This window comes from Crinia signifera, chromosome 4 (assembly GCF_055691185.1).
Source record: "Crinia signifera chromosome 4, ASM5569118v1, whole genome shotgun sequence".
NCBI lineage: Eukaryota > Metazoa > Chordata > Amphibia > Anura > Myobatrachidae > Crinia > Crinia signifera.
Genome location: NC_139220.1, coordinates 255,671,369 through 255,694,386, shown reverse-complemented (window position 1 = coordinate 255,694,386; position 23,018 = coordinate 255,671,369). Strand labels below are relative to the sequence as shown.

At 44.6% G+C, this 23,018-nt stretch overlaps 1 protein-coding gene across 7 annotated transcripts in view; it reads right to left on the bottom strand.

Moving 5' to 3' along the window:
* MEF2A (myocyte enhancer factor 2A) overlaps positions 1 to 23,018 on the bottom strand; it is a 126,613-nt gene that overhangs the window by 56,995 nt on the left and 46,600 nt on the right. For all 7 annotated transcript variants that reach the window (XM_083184264.1, XM_083184266.1, XM_083184259.1 and 4 more), the window contains exons 2-3: positions 6,244 to 6,430; positions 1,242 to 1,445 (exon numbers count right to left, since the gene is read on the bottom strand). In XM_083184264.1, coding sequence (XP_083040390.1) covers positions 1,242 to 1,445; positions 6,244 to 6,297 — 258 coding nt within the window. In that variant the 5' untranslated portion in view covers positions 6,298 to 6,430. The remainder of the gene's footprint in view (positions 1 to 1,241; positions 1,446 to 6,243; positions 6,431 to 23,018) is intronic.

Here is a 23,018-nt window from a genome sequence, read left to right as displayed (position 1 = left end):
TCGGCATCATGGAGCTTACGCTCCTCTCTCCTCTGCATGAAGCCAAAGCAGCTGCAGGGAGCGACAGTCTCTATCTAAGGTGAGCTGGTGTCCACATGCCCTGCACTACCCGGAAAGGAAAAAAAGACACTGGTGTTCGGAGGAGGAGCCTTCTTATAGGGGCCAGAGGTCTTTTTTTCCTTTCCAAAGCACTACCCAGCAGGGAGATACCCATTCTTGATGGCTGCCATGGCGGAGGCAGAGGAAAAGAAGGTAACGTGTAGCACATCAAAAAAGTCATGGACAATGTCGTCGCAAGAAGGATGAGACAAGTGATTATTAGTAATTACTCATAATTTGGAGGGGGAAAGGCTATAAAAGCTAACCCATGCAACATCATTATAGGAAATTATACCTTATACCAGAGGTTCCAAAACACGGTCCTCAAGGCACCCCAACGGTCCAGGTTTTAGGTATTTCCATGGCTCAGCACAGATGATTAAATCAGCCTGACTGAGTTCCTAATTAAGTCACCTGTGGCCAAGCATGGATATACTTAATACCTGGACCGTTGGGGTGCCTTGAGGACCGCATTTGGGAACCTATGCCTTCTACTGTTATTTCTGGTATATCCTTAAATCATACTTGCCTACCTGACCCTTTCCATGAGTAAATGCTCTGTTTCAGGACTTCCCTGGTAATGTATGATTGCCGTCACCTGTGTGGAGCCAGGTAATTGATAAGAAAGGTGTTTCACCACAGGTGATGGCAATCATACATTACCAGGGAAGTCCAGGAACAGAGCCGTTTCTCCCATTATGGAGAGGGTCAGGTAGGCAAGTATGACCTAAATCTATGGACATAAGCACCTACCTGTTACCATCCCCCAAACCATATTAATAAGCCCCGTATGTCACAAGGGCAGTTTCTTTATAAAAAAAAAAAAAAGGTACCAGTTAACCAAATACACTTCTATATTAAATGTCCAACATACACCAACCTCATTAGAGTCTTCTGAGCATCTTAGGCTGAGCAGTGCACTGTAGTTAGCACTACAATTAATGCTATATTAAAACAACTGACGAAAACACATTTGAATATAATCCTCAAAACCCTACTTTGCTACTGCAGCAAGTTCAAAAACTTGCATAATTTATTACATTGTAGGGTCAAATGTTCAACACGTTTACCCTTCTAATACGTATCTTTTAAAATGTTTATTATTATTAGTGCATGTGAATAGATAGGAGTAATGCTGTTACCTCCACAATGTCAGAGTTGGTTCTGCTCTCATGTGGCTCATTGTACTCCGTGTACTTGAGAAGGACTTTGTCCATGTCAGTGCTCGCATATTGAAACAGTTTGTTAGAGCCATTGAAAATAATCAGTGCAATTTCACAGTCACAGAGTACGCTCAGCTCGTAGGCCTTCTTCATTAACCCAAATTTCCTCTTGGTAAATGTGACCTGCGGGAACAAAAATGGATACGATAATTCTTCCATTCGATTTAGTCCCTTTACGGTATGGATGATAATACAGCAATACTATAATACAGACAATACAGCAATAGAGTGATATACTGTATATGATTATATAGTAATACAACATTGATAGCTACAGTATATATACACACATATAATATATACTAGGTGATTCATCACGCCCTACGGGCGCTCTTCACACCGTCGTAAGGGGCTGCGCCCCCTTAATTTGTGAACGTTTGTATATGAGAAATATGGTTAGAATTGTATGAAAGATGCCCTGTATTGCAACTTAGGTGTCCGCGAATCGCGGGAGGGGGGGGGGGTCGCGGAGGGTGGCGCGAATTGCAGGAGGGGGGGTTGTGGGGGGGTGGATGCTGCGAATCGCGGGAGGGGAGGGATTGCAGAGAATCGCGGGAGGGGGGTCGCGGGGTGGGTTGCCGCAAATCGCGGGAGGGGGGTTACGGGGGCGGGGGTTGCGGCGAATCATGGTAGGGGGGGTCGCGGGGGGTGTGCCGTGAATCACGGGAGGGGGGGTCACGGGGTGGGGTGCCGAGAATCGCGGGGGGGTGTGTGTGTGTGCCGTGAATCGCTGGAGTGGGGGTTGCGGGGGGGTGGGGGGTGTGTGACGCGAATCGCCACAAGAAAAAATCAACACAGGAAGGTCAACACATGTAAATGTTGACATAAGTGTGGCACTTCATTGGTGTCCATGTCGACACATGAGAATGAATATGAAAACATTCAAAAAATGAAAAAAAAAACTTCAAAAACTCATGTCAACCTTTTTCATTGTCGACCATAGCCATGCCAGTGTTTTCCATGTGCAATTTAATTCTGGAGCTGCTGCGAATCGCGGGGGGGTGCCGCGAATTGCGGGAGGGGGGGTCGCGGGGGTGGGTGCCGCGAATCGCGGGAGGGGGGGTTACGGGGCGGGGGTTGCGGCGAATCATGGGAGGGGGGGTCGCGGGGGTGTGCCGTGAATCACGGGAGGGGGGGTCACGGGGTGGGGTGCCGAGAATCGCGGGGGAGGTGTGTGTGTGTGTGTGCGCCGTGAATCGCGGGAGTGGGGGTTGTGGGGGTGGGTGGGGGGGGTGTGACGCAAATCGCCTCACGAAAAAATCAACACAGAAAGGTCAACACATGTAAATGTTGACATAAGTGTGGCACTTCATTGGTGTCCATGTCGACACATGAGAATGAATATGAAAATATTCAAAAAATGAAAAAAAAACTTCAAAAACTCATGTCAACCTTTTTCATTGTCGACCATAGCCATGTCAGTGTTTTCCATGTGCAATTTAATTCTGGAGCTGCCGCGAATCACGGGGGGTGCCGCGAATTGTGGGAGGGGGGGGGGGCGCGGGGTTGGGTGCCGCGAATCGCGGGAGGGCGGGGTTGCGGGGGGGTGTGACGCAAATCGCCACAAGAAAAAATCAACACAGAAAGGTCAACACATGTAAATGTTGACATAAGTGTGCCACTTCATTGGTGTCCATGTTGACACATGACAATGAATATGAAAACATTCAAAAAATGAAATAAATCTTCAAAAACTCATGTCAACCTTTTTCATTGTCGACCATAGCCGTGCCAGTGTTTTGCATGTGCCATTTAATCCTGGGGCTGCCGCGAATCGCGGGGGGGTGCCGCGATTTGCGGGAGGGGGGTTTGCGGGGGGTGGGTGCCGCGAATCGCGGGAGAGCGGGGTTCATGGGGGTTCCGGTGGGGGGTTGCCGCGAATTGCGGGAGGGGGGGGGGTCGCAGGGGGGTGCCGCGAATCGCCGGAGGGGGGGTTGCGGGGGGTGTGACGCAAATTGCCACAAGAAAAAAATCAACACAGAAAGGTCAACACATGTAAATGTTGACATAAGTGTGGCACTTCATTGGTGTTCATGTCGACACATGAGAATGAATATGAAAATATTCAAAAAATGACAAAAAAACTTCAAAAACTCATGTCAACCTTTTTCATTGTCGACCATAGCCATGTCAGTGTTTTTCATGTGCAATTTAATTCTGGAGCTGCCGCGAATCACGGGGGGGTGCCGCGAATTGCGGGAGGGGGGGTCGCGGGGGTGGGTGTCGCGGGAGGGCGGGGTTCACAGGGGTTCCGGTGGGGGGTTGCCGTGAATTGCGGGAGGTGGGGGGTCACGGGGGTGCCGCGAATCGCGGGAGGGGGGGTTGCGGGGGGTGTGACGCGAATCGCCACAAGAAAAAAATCAACACAGAAAGGTCAACACATGTAAATGTTGACATAAGTGTGCCACTTCATTGGTGTCCATGTCGACACATGACAATGAATATGAAAAAATTAAAAAAATTAAAAATAAATCTTCAAAAATTCATGTCAACCTTTTTCATTGTCGACCATAGCCATGTCAGTGTTTTGCATGTGCCATTTAATCCTGGGGTTGCTGCGAATTGCGGGGGGGGGGTGCCGCGAATCGCAGGACGGGGGTCGCAGGGGGGGTGCCGCCAATCGTGCAAAGGGGGGTCGCGGGGGGGTTCTTTTTGCCGCGAATCGCGGGAGGGAGGTCGCGGGGGGGGGGGGGGGTTTCCGCGAATCGGGGGGGGTCACGGGGGAGGGTTTGCCGCGATTCGCGGGAGGCGGGGTCGCGGGGTGGTGGTTATGCCGCGAATTGCGGGAGGGGTCGTGGGGGGGTTCTTTTTGCAGCGAATCGCAGGAGGGGGGGTCGCGGGGGTGTTTTTGCTGCGAATCGCGGTAGGGGGGGTCGCGGGGGAGCGGGTGTTTTTGCCGCAAATCGCGGGAGGGGGGGGGGGAGGTTTTGCCGCAAATCGCGGGAGGGGGGCGCTCACCTGGTGGCTGTGGAGTAGCAGTGCTGGGCAACATGGGAAGGCAGTGGGTGTCTGGCACTGTCTGTGGGCTCACTGGGCTGGTTCTCTGTCACATACCTCCCAACATAACCCTCTCCAGGAGGGACACAATGCTCTGTTTCTAGACTTCCCCTTAATGTATGATTGCCATCACCTGTTTTAAACAGGTTAATTTCTCAGAAAGGTGTTCAGCACAGATGAAGGCAATCACACATTAAGAGGAAAGTCCAGGAACAGAGCGTTATAGACACAGACACCCACTTTGAGTGACAGATGTAGCCAAATATATAGGAGATTAGTGCTGGGCATGTTCACGCGTTAATATCACATTCAGGGGGAGCAGTGTCGCGGAGGCACAGAGTCTCTGACAGCATTACAGAGACCCCGCGCCTCTTCAAAAGTGGCTGCCGCCACAGAGAAGACACGCTAGAAGTACTCTTGTACCTCTAGCAGCTGTCTCCCATGCTGCGGTGGCCATCTTTGCCGCACTTCCCCCCGCAAGATAAGATATCTCAACAAGCATTTTTTTAACCCCCTATGGCAGCAAGCATGTATTCCCCCCTGGCAATGAGCATTTAATCCAATATCGCAACAAGCATGTATTACCCCCTGGCAACGAGCATGGAACACCCTATGGAAAGAGTATGTAATCTCCCTTGGCAACAAGCATCATGTAATATATATCTTATATACACATACACAAACACACACACAAGTCAAGGTCTAAGCAGGTTTGGGTTTTTTGCACTGCTTTTGAGAACATCAAGTCAGATGTTTCAAGATGAGCAGTGGTCAAGGACATCCACCACCGCAGCACACTGAACCAAAACATCTTGATGAGTTGTCAATGAATTTCAGCTGCCAATGTCCACTTTACAAATCTGATCACACAAACACCCTCAGTGTTGGAATAGTATGACAGATAGGAGACGGATCTAATGGCAGTTAGGGGAAGTAGTAGTCTACGTGCTCTGGCCTGGTGGGAAACTAGAAAGAAATGGAGAACACTACACATGTAAGACGTCCAGTGACCATAAATAAGGATGTTGCTCTACTTTTTTGGTGTCACCGAGCAGCAGGGATAAACGAGGTGCACATCCACACAGTGCTGAGAGAGGCTGTGGCTGACCAGCAGCTTCTGGAGCACTGGGAAAGATGATGTGCAACAGACTGTTTTATCATTTATTTACAGGTCATTGGGGGAAATTTACTAAAGGAAATTTGTAAAAAAAATAGGTGTATTTGTATCCAGAAATACACTTATTTTGGACATTTACTATCCCGAAAATACGGCAATTCGTATTCATGTGCTATCAATACGAATTGCCGTATTTTCGGGATAGTAAATGTCCAAAATAAGTGTATTTCTGGATACAAATACACCTATTTTTTACAAATTTCCTTTAGTAAAGCGGAGCGTGGAGTTGATTTTGTATAGTGTGGCGAGCGCAGCGCGCCACCGAGCCCGAAGCGTGGCGAGCCCCGCAGAATACATGTAAAGTAATCCGCGTCCACTCGCCACGCTTCTGGCTCGGTGGCTCACTGCGCTCGGCCCCCTATATAAAATCGACTCCACGCGGGGTATGAAAAGGTCGGAGGACGTGCTCCGCCGCTGCTCGCCACGCTTCGGGGTGGCGTGGATAGTGGGGGGGGGGGGGGGGGTAAAACGTCTTTTTAGGACATACAATGATATCATTGTATAGCTAATGCAATTGCATCGCACACCCTATAAAATCACATGCGATAGAATGCAATTTTGTGGGAGGTGCGATGCGATACAGTGGGGCACACAGAGCATTGAAAAAATGACGTTAAAAAATTGCATCGCATGCCGCTATAATGGCCCATGCGATGCGATTTCCCTACTTTAGCGTACGTAGGAAATCTGGGCGCCGTTCTAGGAAACAAGTACCCAATATACATTTATAAGCTTTCTAGTTAGTACCTGTCTGTTCCGTTCATCCATTATCCGAGTAATCTGGATTTTCTTCCTCCCCATTGTCGCTTTCGTTCCCTTGCACAATCCAGAATAAATGTTATAATCCAAATTTTTGGCAGTATCCCGAATTCTAATGCATTGTCAGCAGCTTTCTTACAATTGCTTTGTCGATTTATCCCAAGGCTTCAGGAACCTAAAGCAACAAGATAGAAATGGTTGAAAATGACAAAAAAAGGACAAAAATAAAAAAAAAAACAGCCCCAAAATTACATTTCTGCATACACATTAAGCATTGCAACAGGACCTGCAAATCCCTGCATACCAGCTTGTTTAACTGAAAGCAATCTGAATATCAACAACATAGCACAATACAGCGCTACCTATTTATACACATTTTAGTATCTAAACTTTAGTATACAGAGATATAGATCCTTGTTTTGAACTCGTTGACCAGGCAAACAAAGCGGTGACCTATATTTCCTTGCTAAGAATGCATCTGGATGTAATGCAGCCAATCTGCATTTTTACTGTAAGTTCTATCTCAGATGATGGCGAAATCTAGGCTTATTCACAGCTGGAGATACCTGAAACTAGCTTTCACTTTGCCTCGCTCCATAGTCGGAAGGCGCTTTGAGGTAGCCCTAAAGTGGAAGCAGGAAGCAATAAGTGACATACTTCAGCTCATTTGCATGCTGCCTAGAATTATTTATCATGCAAAGTGTGTGATGTTTAGCAGACTGTAAGCAGATGTAAAGCTGCAGGAGACATGTGGACAGCGTCTGGTGAGAAATAATTCTACGCTGTGCTTTTCTTAACTACTTCAGCACAGCCAAGCACACTGGCAAGTCCCACCCTGACAGCTGTGCTGGTTAGGAGTGACCTTCCAATCTATATCCATTCAGGTGTAAGGTTGTGATAAGGGTGGCCAATCCCGGGATCGGGATCGGCGGGATCCCGGGATTTGGTCCCTAAAACGCCGGGATTTCAATCCCGGGATTGGAGTTTCCAATCCCGGGATTTCGGGATTAGACTGCGCATGCGCAGTCTAATGCCTGCCAGCGTCTGAGCGTGTGCTCAGACGCTGCCCGGCTTCTCCCTTCCCCGGCAGTGCATCCCTGCGCAGCGTGACGAGTACAGAGGTCACGCTGCGCAGGCCAAGCAGCTGCACAGAGCCAGTGTGGCTCTGTGCAGCATGCGTTCGCCCCCGCCCACCAACCCGGCTGGCTCCCCAGAAGCCCGCCCCCCACCCCCGGCTCGCTGCCCGCCCCGCTAGCCGCTACCCGCCCATCCACCCACCCTCCAGGCCGGCTCCCCGCCCATCCTACCGGCCGGCTACCCGCCCATCCACCCGGCCGGCTACCCGCCCATCCACCCGCCGGCTCCCCGCCCATCCACCCGCCGGCTCCCCTGACGCCCGCCAACCCCCTCGGCTGCCCGGCTCCACAGACACCCGGCCGGCTGGCCACCCACACACCCGGCCGCACCCCACCCCACATATGTAAGTAAATATGCGGGGTGGCCGGGGTGCGTTTTTTAAATTAGGGAAGCCAATCCCGGGAATCCCGGTATTGGGCATTTTTCAATCCCGAAATCCGGGATTGAAAAAATGCTCCGGGATTGGCTTCATTAGTTGTGATACATTTTAGCTCAGTCTAATGGGGCTACACACGGAGCGATTAACGGACATTTTCTAAGCGATCTTACTAGATTGCTTAGAAAATGCCCCTACATCGCTCCGTGTGTAGGGATATATCAAAAGCGATGCGGGGCCCCTGTGAGACAACATGTTGGCAGGGGCGTAACTACATATTCGTGGGCCCCATAGCAAAAGTTTGTAAGGGTCCCCTACTTAGCAACTGATGGTGATAAATGTATGTCAAACATATTATTTAGACAGGAAAGATGGGCCCCCTTCAGCTCTGGGCCCCATAGCAGCTGCACCCCTTGCACCTATGGTAGTTACGCCTTTGTATGTTGGATATTAATCTCTTAATGGCCGGGCCAGTGTTCTCACCAGAGAACACTGGCCCTGACAGATCGCTCGGCACACGGCGCTGACACATCGCTGTGTGCTGAGTGACCTAGCTATACTGAGAATGCTCAGCAACTTACTATGTGTTTATGCCACATCAGGGGGGTCAATTCATTTAGGTGCCACTTTTCTGCAGATGGCAACCTGGGAGAAGTGCATAAAACTGTCCCGGACAACTGAACAAGCAGGACCGCATAGAAGGCGGTTAGTGACCATTAGGAATATACTGGAGGTTTATAAAGAAGGTGTCAATCATTTCTCTCTGCACATGTTACTTGCCCCCCTGCAGTGCACATGGTTTTGTCCATTAGAGAGAGAGAATTTGCTTTTGCGAGTGAACCAGAATCAGTCCCTTAACCTCAGTGGAAGGCCATAGTCAGATGGAAAATCAGCACTTGTCATAGCGCTGGTGCAACTGATGGGGACATCTCAAAACTAGATGCTGAAAGTGGCTATTCCAGTCTCTGCACATTTATACGCTCACAAAAAGATGAGCCCACTGATTTTCTGAGCCCTACAAAATGCCCTGCTCCCAGCAATTGCCTGCTTCATATAAATTCGACCAAACAGAAGCATCGTGTACAGGTAACAGTTAACACAGGGAATGTTTGGGGGAAGAGCATTTTGTAAGGGATCTGGATGATAGGTCGACATCGTCAAAAGGTCAACACATCAATGGTTGACACAAAAATGCCGCCTTCATTTTTTTTACCGTTTTCTCTATTTTTTGTAAATTTTTCACACATTAGCATATCTGATTAACGACTCCGAATGTAAAATGTGCCAAGCACCGGGCCCGAGACATGGAGAGAGAAGTAAGCCATGCGAGGGCACGCGCTACACTAATTGGGGGGGAAGACACGCAGGGGACCGAACCAACTAGAATCCGGGCCTTTATGTATTGTGTCCTCCTTACTCTTTCTACACAAAGTATAAATAATAAAAACATAAGCTGGAAAGGAAACCGTTCTGGCAATTGGTGTAGAGAATAAGGTTGCTTGTACCAACCAAATAATACATTTTCCAGTGCCGATTATAAAAAAACGGAAACAAACATCTCATTGGTTGAAATGCACCAACTTTTTTTTATTTGGTTATATTCCCTTAATTGTGCCCAATGTATATATAAGCTGTTTAGTGGGTTACAGAAGCCAGTCCAGTAGTCACTGTGCAGTATATAAATAAAATCTGTAACAGTGAGTAAGAAATAAACAGAATGTGCGGGTTATAAAGACCATATCTGCTTCATTTCACACGATTCCCTCATCTTGTCACATTCCGAAGCCTCACTGAGAAATCGTCAAGGTTTCTACTCACAGCCATGCCAGTTTTCACACATACACTAACAAGCCAATTAACAGCTCCACGGTTTTGTTGCTGACAAAATCCCATTGAAATGGATAAATCTTCTGAGCACGAAATTACTTTAGCGGGTACATGATATGGGGGGAAATGTCACACATAGCTTAATATGACATCAGCAGCAGACACTAGAACACCAGGATGAAGGACCAGAGGAAAAAAAAAATACAATGAAACCTGCACCGATGAAGAGGTCAATCATTAAGGCACACAGAAAATGGAAAGGACTGAAAATAATGCAAGAGGGGATGTTACCAATTCCAAATACTGTAGGGATCCTACATCACGAAGCCATTCTGGTGCTTTTAGCTATTATAGAGAGCAAGGAGATATAGGTCCCCCGTGCAATGGAATGTGCATATAGTATAAACACAATGGTGGCAGCCATTTTGTAGCCTGAGGTAATAAGATCGTAGCCTATTAATTCACTAGAAACCACTAGCACAGGGGTGGGCAATAAGCAGCCCTCCAGCTGTTGATGAACTACACATCCCAGAATGCCTTGCCTTAGTTTTTCTATTTGGCCATGCTGATGCAAGGCATGCTGGGATGTGTAGTTGCTGGAGGGCCACTTATTGCCCACCCTTGCACTAGCACAAAGTAATAAAGTGGTTCCAACCTATTCTAGACATACAAGTCTCTAGGACTAGAGGGGAAAAGTCATATCAGATATTTTCTTATATCATCCACTAGCATGGACTATTTCCTCCTCTCCTGTTTACCAGCACTGGAGGTAAATGATCATAGCACTTATAACAGCAGTGGTTGGCTTACATATTATATATGTACATATTATATACAATCTGACTCAAACATCTGAAGAAGCCAAAAAAACACACACACACACACACACACACTTCAACCTGTATAAGAAGTCAATAGGGCAATGTATAAAATTACAATAATCAGGCGATATTTTTGCTAGGAAACCTGTGAAAATAGATCTTATGCATTAATCACTTGCAGCTCATGTCTATGGCAGAAGCAGCAACAATTATATTCAATTATTAGGCTACGTATATTTGCAGTCTGCTTTTAACCCCTTGAGTGGTGGGTTTTCCAGGGCAGGGCCCCAAACATACTCACCACTTGAAGGGGCTATCAGATTACTAGATTCTCTTCTGCAGCATCCCCTGCACTCTGGTGCGCTCGGGCCTTCACGTGTTGGGGTGTCCACAGTTCCAAGCGACCCCGAACGGCGCACACAGACTTATAAGCGGCTTGCCCAGAGTAATTCTGCACATACTGCCGAAGTGGTTAATAGATATTAAAATGCCATTTAAGCATATAAAAAGACATTATGGGCGGGATGTATTAATATACATCGCCACCCTTCGCCATCCAGCCGCCGTGATGCTACTGCATATGTACTAACATATGCGGTTAGCATCGGGTTGCGGTGATGGAGACCCCCGCGATACCTGTAATGTGGTGTGCGGGGGTCTCCGTCACATTCCATTGGCTGCCAGTGTCCCCCTGCATCTCCTCCTCCCCCCTGCAGCCGGATGTCCTCCCGGCTGTGACACCTGCTGGGGGAGGAGATCGATGGAGGACGGGAGGGGCGTCGCACGGATGGCGATAGAAGCCCATAGGCTTCTATAGGGTATCGCCACCCTCTGCCAGGCGGAGACGGGGTGGACGGCTAATGGTACCGCATTTTCTCTTTAGTACATCCCGCCCTATATGTAAGAAAGCATGTGATAACATCATCACCCACGTCACATTTGTGCTGCCCTCATGTCAGAATTGGGAAGTTGGACAACACATCCTTAGAACCCTTTTTCGCTGGGAGTATAATTTTTACATTGCGATATCACACTATGATAAACTTTTGTTTTTCAAGCACGAGATTTTTCATGAAAATTGTGACAGACATCTCCATCCGCTGAAGTGAGGACATTTGGAGACCTACTCCTACTGTGTACATACGGTGCAATTGCACAATTCGGGATCGACGGCAGGCAAAATACATTCGATTTTGACTACTGTATATAGTACAGATCTGTATTATATAGTCTTGCCTGCAAAGTCTATTTTTCTGGTCAATTTCCACTAAACGGGAGCGTGCATCGGGATCGAATAGGCATCAAATGCGGCTAAAAATCATTTGAGGTCTATTCGATTTGCCTTTATAGTCAAAATCAGATCGAAAATTAGTCAGACTCGCACCGTGAGTACACTACAGACTGTTCCTATTTTCTATAAAAACGCGCAGACCACTAGTTTTCAGTAACCTGCCCAGCTCGAGGTGAAGTGAAATACATTTTAATATTATGCACAACTATGATAATATCTATGGCAACACAATGTCACCCTAGCAGAAAAATAATCTGTGTCAAGGTTATTCCGCACTCATGGCCTAGGGAAGGTTTAATAGGGTCTATTAAAGTCAGGGTTAGGAAACTGATAATAGGAAAGAAAGCACAATATGGAGACGCATGTAACTTATTATGGTGTGTACACCTTCTGACAGGCATACTCAGGCACCTGTGCATCAGCTGCTGCATGGCAATGGTGTTATAAGTCTGCACCTGTACCTGGTCAAAGCATGAAATCCTGCGCACTAGTGAAGGAGAGCAGCTGTTACACAAATCACCAATTACCTCTGTACACATCTGACCTTCACAACATGAGAGTGCTGCAATCCAACCAGCAGCTGACAGGGAAAGCAAACAAACATCGATTTCACTGGCCTTGTAGGAGAGAGAGAGTGACACACACACACACACACACGCACGCCATTTATTAAACACAGCCTGAGCCATACTGGATATGGTGCTCAGAAATACATTTAAAGACAGATGTGTCCTTCTCCAGTGTAGCTGCAGTAAGGTTACATTGTCCTTCTAGTCCGCCTAGAATACATGTTATTCGCATTGATATGCACAAGCAGACAGTGCCGATTAAAATGATGATTAGATTCTGTATGCGACTGCAGCTGTATCTGTAATGCCACATTATAGAGTCAGTGGCTGTTTTCCACGGACACTGTAATGTAAGATTTCATATAAAGCCGAGTCGCACAAAGATTATAAACATATAGTTTTGAGAAGGAAATTTTTGGAGAAGGAAAAAAAAAAAGACACCAGAAGCTGGCACACAGGACCAGGTGGCTCTCATGCGCCTTGTGTAACGTGACTCAAGACATATGAAGGATAGATGAATGAGGACATATACAGTAAGCAATGATCATTTCAAGATGACATGGTATACAGAAAACAATGGCATTCTGCAGGTGTTAGAATCCCCTGTATGGCATCAACATTGATGAATTGAAACCTGTCATTCTAATCACATAGAAGCAAGCATTTAGTGTTTTCACAGCTGACACACTTCTATGTAATGGAAAAATTGTATTTGTCATACCCATTCAGACCTAAAACCCCAGCGTTAACCCAATTCAAACCTGTGACTTCAGCCCTGTTCCCATACAGGCGACAACCATGGTAATTTCTGGGTTGTCAGCCTTCATGCCAGACCCAGGTTTTCCAGCCTACAGTGGGCACTTGGAAAATTTCCATTAGGGAGGTCATCAAGACCCAGGTCACTCTTTTCAGTCGTAAGCTGGGTCACTGACACGGGTTGCAAGTCCATGGAAAAACCCTGGTCAAATGGTGAGTAACAGAACGGGGATGGTCAAAATGGTTCAGTGCTTTCAAGCATAGCCTAAACCCAGGTTGATGCGTGTGCACAGGAAAACCTCCAGGTTATTGGCCTATGTCTGAAAGGGTTATCATTTATGCTACAGAACTCCTTTAAAATACTGAGGAAATTGTGTGTGTATATATAAACACACACTGTATATAAATAACTAACATCTACCAAACTGAAGTCTTATCAGCTCCTAACAGATTTTAGCATTTTACACTTTTTATCTTTTTCCTCAATTTTTGTAATTGTTTACTGTATGTACTATAGGGAATGACATACTGCTCATATACTGAAGAATATAAGGATATTTCAAATGACCTTTTCCATGACAAAATCAATTATTGGTGTTGGCATGACAGCTACATAAGTGATAAAGCTACCGTTATGGCTCTGGTCGCCCAGGTGTCATGTACCCTGTATCCAGGTTATGCTTAACATGCCTGTAAGTGTAATACTGGCCAAACACTACATCAGCTTTCATCCAGCTAGTTGGTTGGTTGGATTGATAATCTGGTACTGTATGGAAGTCAGCAATTAGCTAACAAACCCAGGGATATGGACAAAACCATTCAGACAAATTGTTTAAATCAAACAGATTCAGCTACAGCACCTAGTCTGACCGACAGTTTTTGGGAACAAATTAATAAATTACAAATTACACTTGCCCCAACCAGTAAAAGATTTTTATTCCATCCAACCAAGTAGTTGGATGAAAGTTGATCTAGTTCAGTGTATGGCCAGCATAAGAAAGGTAACTCCCAATCATCCTTGAAGCTAAAAAGGAGTTGAAGAGGCATACGTGTAGTTACCATCATAGGCATGTGCAGCATTTTATAAGGTGGTGCATTGTCAAAGGGATGTGCCTAGCACCACCGATTGGGCTTGTCTAACCCCGCCCACTGGGTGTGTCTTACACCGCCAATCAGCCGTTTCTACCATCATCTATTGCCACTCACTACAATATAAAAGGTCTCTCAGCTGCACTATAATCTCCTGCCTATTTCAGTTTTAATCTTATAGTTACTTTGTGTAACACTACATGTAAATAAAGTCAAAAACATATATGGATGACGCAACCGTTAACGTTTTCCAGATCTCCTCACAGTATCACAAGTGAAGTAATTAGCTCCACCTGTGGATCGTTTAATATGTGTAATTAGCACAGTTGTCAACCCTCCTGCATTCTGCAGGAGACTCCCTGAAATAACAGCAATCTCCCTCTCTCCCTCATTAGTCTAGCAATCTCCCTCCTGTCACCTAGCCCACATCTACATTTGGATATGTCATAATAAAAGATTCCGCTCAGATGTAGCAGTACACACCCACGCTTCTAGGTGCCACGTTCACAATCTCTTCTCACAATCTCTCCTTATATGGAACTAGACATGCCCTTTGGGTGGAGCATGACACGCCCCCTCAATGGGACGCTTTGCAAAATTCTACTACCAACTATAATCTCCCTGAAACTAGTTTTATAAAGTAGGCAAGTATGGTTATTAGTGAGTAATGAGTGCACCTTTGCAGCAGCTAGGTTGTCTGGAAATATGTGCACTGTTGGTAGCTCTCGAGGACTGGAGTTGGCTATCACTGATCTAGTACAATTTTTCATGCAAAACACACATAATTGATTGATGGGTGCTTCTTTTAATGGGAATACAGTTCTAAAAAGCAAAAGATTTCTGTAAAAGGTATTGATGGTGTTGCTAGTGGCAGGTTGGTCTTCATAAGGGTGAGCACAACATTAGGGGGTGGTCTGTACACCCCTAACAATTAATGTGCACACGCCTATGGTTACTGTAGCTTACGGTCAGGTTGATACATAAATTAAAAGCCTGTAGAAACAGTTATTAGGGAAATATACTCCGTGGCATCACATGTGGCTGACTGCTGATCTGCTTACTCTGCAGGTGAACTTGTTGCACTCTATAGATTTACAACAGACTCTGCAACAAGTTTACGCATGGAAAGCTCTGTGTCCCTGTGTTTAAGAAGATCAGCAAACTAAGTGTTTAAGTCGGCTGGACTTTGCAGAGATGACCAGGTAACAGTTAATAAACCATAGAGAAGAGATTAGACATGGTGGTGCTGCTGTCAACCTTTACCTCTCCTGCTGAGCCTGCATATAAAACTCAGCTGTTGCTTCAGCAAACTATTAGAGAGGACGGACTGCCAGCATTAGCTGCACTGCTTTTATTCGAATAATTTCCACTGAAATAAGTGGCAATCACTATGTCATGTAAATGAAGGTTCTGATCTCTCTATCTTTAGAACAGCATGTTACAGGTCCCACTAGGAGCAGACACAGAAATATCATACATAAAACCATTCTGAGATCCTCCCTTCTATGTCACAGCATGTACCATATCCCACTAAGCACGCTGAATTTGGGTGTGCCATCTGAATGATCACACACTGCTAGAAAATGTGCCAGCTACAGGCTCCCTGTTTGCTGGTTAACCCTGCATAATCTGTGTTACCAGAACGCATTGCCGATATGTAGGTTTATTTGTAATCTGATGTTGTCACATGAGATACATGTAAAGGTCTCACAGCATACTACAGGCAGACACCCCTTTCTCCATGTCATTATGTCAGTCAGAAGCGGAATGTGTGTGAAATTATAGTAACTTTGGATGCCCCATTTCAGAGAGATTACTACAGGAGGGAAAGGATTCCATGATAACATGGACTCTTTGCCAAATCTACAATGGGCAATATGGACGGTGTGATGGTTAGCATTATTACCTCACTGCACTGAGGTCATGGGTCCGATGACCCATTCTTCCCAGGCTTGCCTGAGTTTCCTCCGAGTATTCTAGTTATCTCCCACACTCCAAAAATATATCAGTAGGTTAATTGGCTCCCAACAAAATTACACCTAGTGTGAATGTGTGTGAGTGTATGTATGGTAAGGAATATAGATTGCAAGCACAACTGGGGCAATGACTAATGTTAATGGCCACATATTCAATGTAAAGCGCTGTGGATTTTTTTGCGCTATATAAATAACTGGTAATAAATAAATAACCAATATAAAAGTTCCAGACTCATATACTTGTGAGATACAGGGTACAATCAAGCAATTTCAAAATTGCAGGGACAAATCACATGGATCGCACACCAATCACGTGTCACCCAATGTGATACACGGCACATTGGTCAGATCACGCATCTCAAGATATTATGTGCTGCACATCATATTTAGCGGATTGCATGTGCGATCGCATATGGTTTTTAAACAGATGCGATGTGCGATCTGCCAGTTTATTTACCCCCAGATAGACCAGCATGCGATTTATAGCACATGGAATGCAAAAAAAAAAGCACTTGAGATTTATCGCATGGGTAGTTCAAGGGAAATCGCAGCGTGATATCAGATCGCATAATATTGCACAAGTGTATGGGCGACATTAAATTTAAACTTCAATACTTTAAATAAGTGAATGGCTCATTTAATTATATTCAATTACAGATAGCAAACATTACAAATCTACCGGCTGCCACAAACCTCTGTAAGTCAATTAACGTACCTTAACTGTGCAATGCAACCTTTTTTAAAATGATGTTCCATATTCAGCTACATTTTGCAACAAAGTGCTAAACCTAAGTAGATACTACACTACTAGCATTGGGGCAGATGTATTAAGCCTTACCAAGAGATAAATCCAAGGGTGATAAAGAGAGACAAACGTCCAGCCAATCACCTGCTAACTGTCATGTTACAGGCTGTGTCTGAAAAAAGTCAGTAAGGAGCTGATTGGCTGGACGTTTATCTCTCTTTATCACCCTTGCATTTATCTCTTGTTAAGGCTTAATACATCTGCCCCACTGTAAGATATGTCAGGAAACAACATGATCCTAATAAAAAAGGCAAAGGTCTTACACCAGCATGACGCATCATCATTACGCTTCGTTTGTTACCTTATACTAATTCCTTTGGAACAGAAAAAAAGACTAACTCGAAGTACTTCGTTCATGTTCAGGGAATTAAAACACAGAATTCAGGGAAAAGTACGGAAGCATTGGAATCGCTACCGGTCTCACAGCGTCTAATTGTGCCTGGCATCTCTCACCGTATGGTGCAAAAACAGCAGCTCTATATAGACACATCTGTATGTTTGCCTTTAAATAAGACGTGGCGCTACACCATGTATCAATGCAGTATTAGAGAGGTCTTCAAACCATGGATACGTGTAAATTCATTGTCACACAGGTCTAATTACACCAGACAGAATGCTTGTGTCTGTTCCAAGTGCAGTAACCTAGACTGGGCAAAGCTACTGAATCCAAATGTATTTTTCTATCTGCAGCGGCTCCACCCCTTGTTGCTGATAGGGGCTGCCAATGGACATGCTGCCTGGTCCGGAATTAAGAGAGCCCTTGGTCTTGGTTGGGTCCTGGCACCTGCACAATGGAACTGGCAGGCTCTGGAACCAGCGCACGCGCACAAGTAGTGGCTTGACTGTTCATGCGCAAACCCCCTGCTTCTATTGACTGCAGCCCATGGAAGCCAGCAAGGGCTGACTATCAGGCAGGAGATGGCTTCCTACATGAGAATTAATTGCAGGTGAAAATGGTGGTAGCTTTGGGTTTAACACCCAAGATCTATTTAATTAGAGCCCCTTTTTCTCACCTGATAACTACTGTGTTATTGGACATTACCACAGAAAAATCTGGGTGGCAAATATACTATTTAACACAGATTTTTTTAAAATCCTTATTAACTGCAGGATAAATGACTATGACTAACTGAATTCCCCATATAGCAGGATTTAGACCTAGGGGTAAATTTACCAAAGCTTCTAACAAATTAAAAGGTGATTTTGCTTATGGCAACCTATCAGATTAGGTCTATAATTTCTCTATTGCATGCTAGAAAATCATACACAGAATTTGATTGGTTGCTATGGACAAAAGCACCTCTTAATTTTTAGAAGCTTTAGTGAATCTACTAGTAATTGCCACAAACTGCAGTCTATATGGGCCAAAAATAACTGTCCATCACATAGCAGTCATCCGTAGAGAGAGGTTTTCTTCATTTATATACATGTCTGTGCCTTGTTGAAAGCTGTAATGTTGAAGGGAATTTAGCTTTAGAAAAGAAAATGGGAATGCTTAAATTAAAAACAAGTTTAAAAGTGTTCAGAAATACATAAACCGCTAAATGCGGCCATACATTACTGTGTGTATGGCCATCCGATCCCCTGCAGTCTTTTTGCGACCCCGTTCCCCGCTGCCAGGAGGGGGGAGAGTCAGAGGTTGGACGTGTGGGCAGGTCCAACCTCCAACAAGTTTGGCACTGTGCATTGCATCAGATGTCAAACACAGGCAATTTTGTCTGATTTCACCGGATTTCTCACCCCGATCCATTATATTTGGGTGATATCGGGCCCAATCGTGTATGGGGGCCTTTATACCAAGCTACAGCGGTGAGATTTGCACCACCGGCAGACTAGATAGAACGTTGTATATATTATTTTTTATAAAAGAAGAACCCGAGCATTTTGACCCCTATATTAACTAAATATTGGTAGTGTAATTGCTGTACTATAGAAGATATACTGTAATTAAGTTGTTGGTTCGATTAGTTTACCCTTTTTTCTTTTTTAAATACTTGGCTAAAAACAATGTCCTTGTGTGGAGACCTACATCTACATTATTGTAGTTACGCCTCTGATCTAAAGTAGGTGTATTTTCAGATCTATCTTTACCTCTGCTTTCTGGCAAACAATAAAAAATAACCACAGAACACCACAAAGTATACAAATATATATTCCTTACTGGCTCTCAATGCTGTGGAGCAGCAAGATGATCATTGTGCACAGTGCTGACCAAACCAAACGTAAAGATAACCTTAAGGATTCACCAGGTCTTATGATGTAATATTTCATGCCTCACTACATGGTGCCTTGTGGCCAAGGCCCCTTAGTAAAAGAAAGAAGAAAAGGAAGAACAAAAAAAGGTTCACTGGAAACTTTAAGGCGCCTATTGAATTATTGTGATTAACCTTTTCTTTTAACTTAAACCTTGATTACCCTTAGAAGTAAATCACACGGACACATGACCTGAAATAAATCACACGGACACATGACCTGAAATAAATCACACGGACACATGACCTGAAATAACCACACGGACAACCACTGCGTAAGTTTAAAAGGTCAACGGTATTTATTGTGGTATGACCCTATTGAAAAGGGATGGCCTGGAGAGCGCTTGGAGACCAGCTAAGTCATAAAACATTAACAATGGCGGCGACTACAACGCCCCAACTTGTAACCAGGGCGATGAACCGCCCCCATTGGATTCAAAGCACAGCCTGCTCTGTGACAGTCTTGCCGCCCCTCCTAGTGCATGGTGAGGACAGTTCTAGTAAGTGTCTAACGTCCCCCCTCGGGGGCAGGACTCACCAGCATTCCTGGCAGAGGGTGGCAATACTGCACAGTGACCTCCTGTACTTCAAACTTGACCGCTGATCGAGAGCGCCCTCCCACCAATTATAATAGAAATATTGAGAGCCAAATTTGGGTGAAGGCCGAAAGGCCGGTGGTAGTTTAAGAAACAAGGGAGGGAGGGTGGGAATCCAGACTCAAGAGGAAGATGGATCACCTGACTACCCTTTATATACCTCTACCTAAGCTACCGCCCCTTCTACACCTGATTGGCTACCTAACAAGCCTGCACTTCTATGGGTAAGTGAACTCTTATTCCAGCTTTTGTCATACCATCACAAAATGCACAGGCTCTTATATTCCCTCATGCCTATGCAGCCCTCGCTTTCTCAAGTCTTCTGAAACGAAAGCAAATCTGCAGTTTGTGCATTCTTTTCCTTACCAGGCAGACTTCCTCTACACATCACTCTAGAAGGAGCATGTTGGGAGAGCAGGGTGTAGGATACAATGTTCTCTCCTAGGCAAATGTAGTTTTTGCTACTCTCTGCAGAAGCTAAACTACTGGATACATTCCATTTGTTTACAAGGAAGCTCCTCTATACTATTTAAACACTACTCCTAAATAGAGAAGTCAATCGCGGCACATTTTTTTACATCCCGGAATTCAGGATTGAAAAATGCTCAATTCCAGGAATCCTGCGATTGGCTGTGCAAAAAAATAAAATGCTCTGGCCGCCCCACATATTTACCTTTATGGCCGGGTGCGGGCGGAAGCTGTGCCGGCGGGCAGCTGTGAGGCAGTGCTGGCAAAAGTTAATGCGCTGGCCGGGGAGGGATGTGCAGTGAGGCTCTGGATGGATAGAGCAATTGTTTGGCCTGCGCAGTGTGACCTCTAACTGTCATGCTGCGCAGAGCTGCATGCCGGGCATCAGGAACAGCAGGGCAGCTTCTGAGCGGGTACTCAGACGCTGCCCAGGATTAGACTGTGCATGCACAGTCTAATCTCAAAATCCCAGGATTGGACACTCCAATCCTGGGATTGAAATCCCAGTATTTTCGGGGCCAAATCCCAGGATCCCGCCGATCCCGGGATTGGCCACCCTACTCCTAAAGTTATTTTTTGTTATATTTTCCCTGAACCACCCTCCCCTGCCAGTGTCATTGCATGTCTTTGTGTTCTAGTACTTCTCTTCCTTTAAAGAATATTTCCCTCCTATAAAAAAACCTTGGTATATTTGATAGTCTCTATCATGTTCTCCATCTATATCCTTCTCGAGTTATGATCGCTAGAACCGGACACAGTATTCCAGGTGAAATCAAACCTTATTAGTGCACAAGATCCTGATTCCTATTTCTTCACTTACTGTACACAACTTATTGGACCCAGATCAGTCAGGCTTTCATTCCCAACACTTTACAGACACAGACACTGCACTGACTAATGCAGTAAATGATTTGATTACTGTGAAGTGTAAAGGCCATTACTATGTATTACATCTCTTTGCTGCATTTAACACTGTTAACCACTCTCTTTTCCTACACACACTACATTTTATCTATGAAATCACTTTGTGCTAATTTTCCTGAATGCCCCTCCTCCTCGTTACCTCTATAAGTTGGAGCACAGAAAGGCTCAGTCCTAGGTATACAGCTATACTCAGTCTTTACTATGTCTCTAGGCAAACTTATCAGCTCTTTTGAATTTTAGTATTTCTCCGTATGTGGATGATATGCAAATTTACCTAACATCTCATGAATTTTCACCATCTATATTGGCACACATTACTGAAGTCCTTCTGCTATTACATCTTGGATGTCATCTCCCACTTCAAACTTCATTTTTCCAAATTTGAATTATATTTTCAACGGTAACAAACCTGATCTCTATGACCGTTGCTAGCTAGACAATTATCCTTACCCCACAAGCTCGCTGCCTAGGTGTCATTCTTGATTCAATCTGTTTCTAAATCATGTTACATACATCAAATTAACATACAGTATATTCTGAATACACCCAAATCTTACGCAAGACACTAAAAAATCTGTAATTCATGCACTCATTACCTCACGCATTGATTATTGTAATAGTCGCTTTACTGGTTTTCCCCAAAGCAAATATTCACTACAATCCATTCGGAAAGCAGCGGTTAAACTGATCTTCCCATTAACCAAACTACAATACACCAACAGGATGAGTCAGCCAAAGAATGAACATTTCCAGGTTTAATTCATGACCTAAATTAGATCTGTTGACTAGGTTTTATTAATGGAAGCCCTATTCATTCACTGGACTTGTATGTTTGTTCTGTGGCTTTGTGCATTCATTCACTGGTAAATTCTGTACCTCTTATTTTTTATTTGTAAAAATTCTACTATTTTTTTTCTCTCTTTAAACCAAAAATGTACTAGAAAAATGTATATAATAGTAATAAGAGTAATAATCATATGTGTAGAAATCAATTAATGTATGAGATTTCCGCCAGTGATGTTCTTATGCGAGAGTTTTTGTAAATGTATTTTGAAAATGCTATGACTAATATTTAAGTCTACAGTACATGAAGTCTGGGGTATACATGGAGCCAGTTCATGAAAAGCTATTGCTAGAGTTTGATTATGGTGTGACAAAGCAATATTAATAGTAGTTATTGAAAATGAATAATATTAATATTTCTCAGGTTTTTACATAGAGATAACAAAACTAAGGCTTTCTTTAGTTAAAATGCTACAGGGAAGATAAACATGTTAATTTTAGCACCCTACACCTAATCAATGAGCATTTTTCAATTGCAAAAATAGCTGTAGTGACGCAGCTCGCCTAAAATGTGCTCTTCAAAATGAAAATATGTCCTCCTCAGTGAATAGATGCAGGGTGCTAGAATGAACACTACATAAGTTCTATATTGACCCATTACTACAGGGGTAACAAACATCCAGTCATCCAGCTGCTGTAGAACTACAGATCCCCCATAGTTTGGCTATTAGGCCATGCAAAAAATGTGGCAGGATATGCTGGGATGTATATTGATGTGTCCTCATACATTTAAACTCCATGTGATACAAGTCGCATGAGCGCTGTATGATTCTGTAGCGCCAGGCATATTTGCATGCAACTTTTTCAGTTCATGTGTCTTATTTGCAAAATGAATGCACAAGTAGCTTCTGCTGATTAAAATTCTATGTGGCATGTCTATATACAGTGTTTGACTGCAGATGTATAGAAGACCCCTGGTGCTACAGCACGACTATAAGGGCAGTTTGAAGCAAAAGGAAGCTCAATGTACATGAACACATCTGTATTTACACTGCAGCTGGAGAGCCACATGTTTAATACCCCTTCTATAATA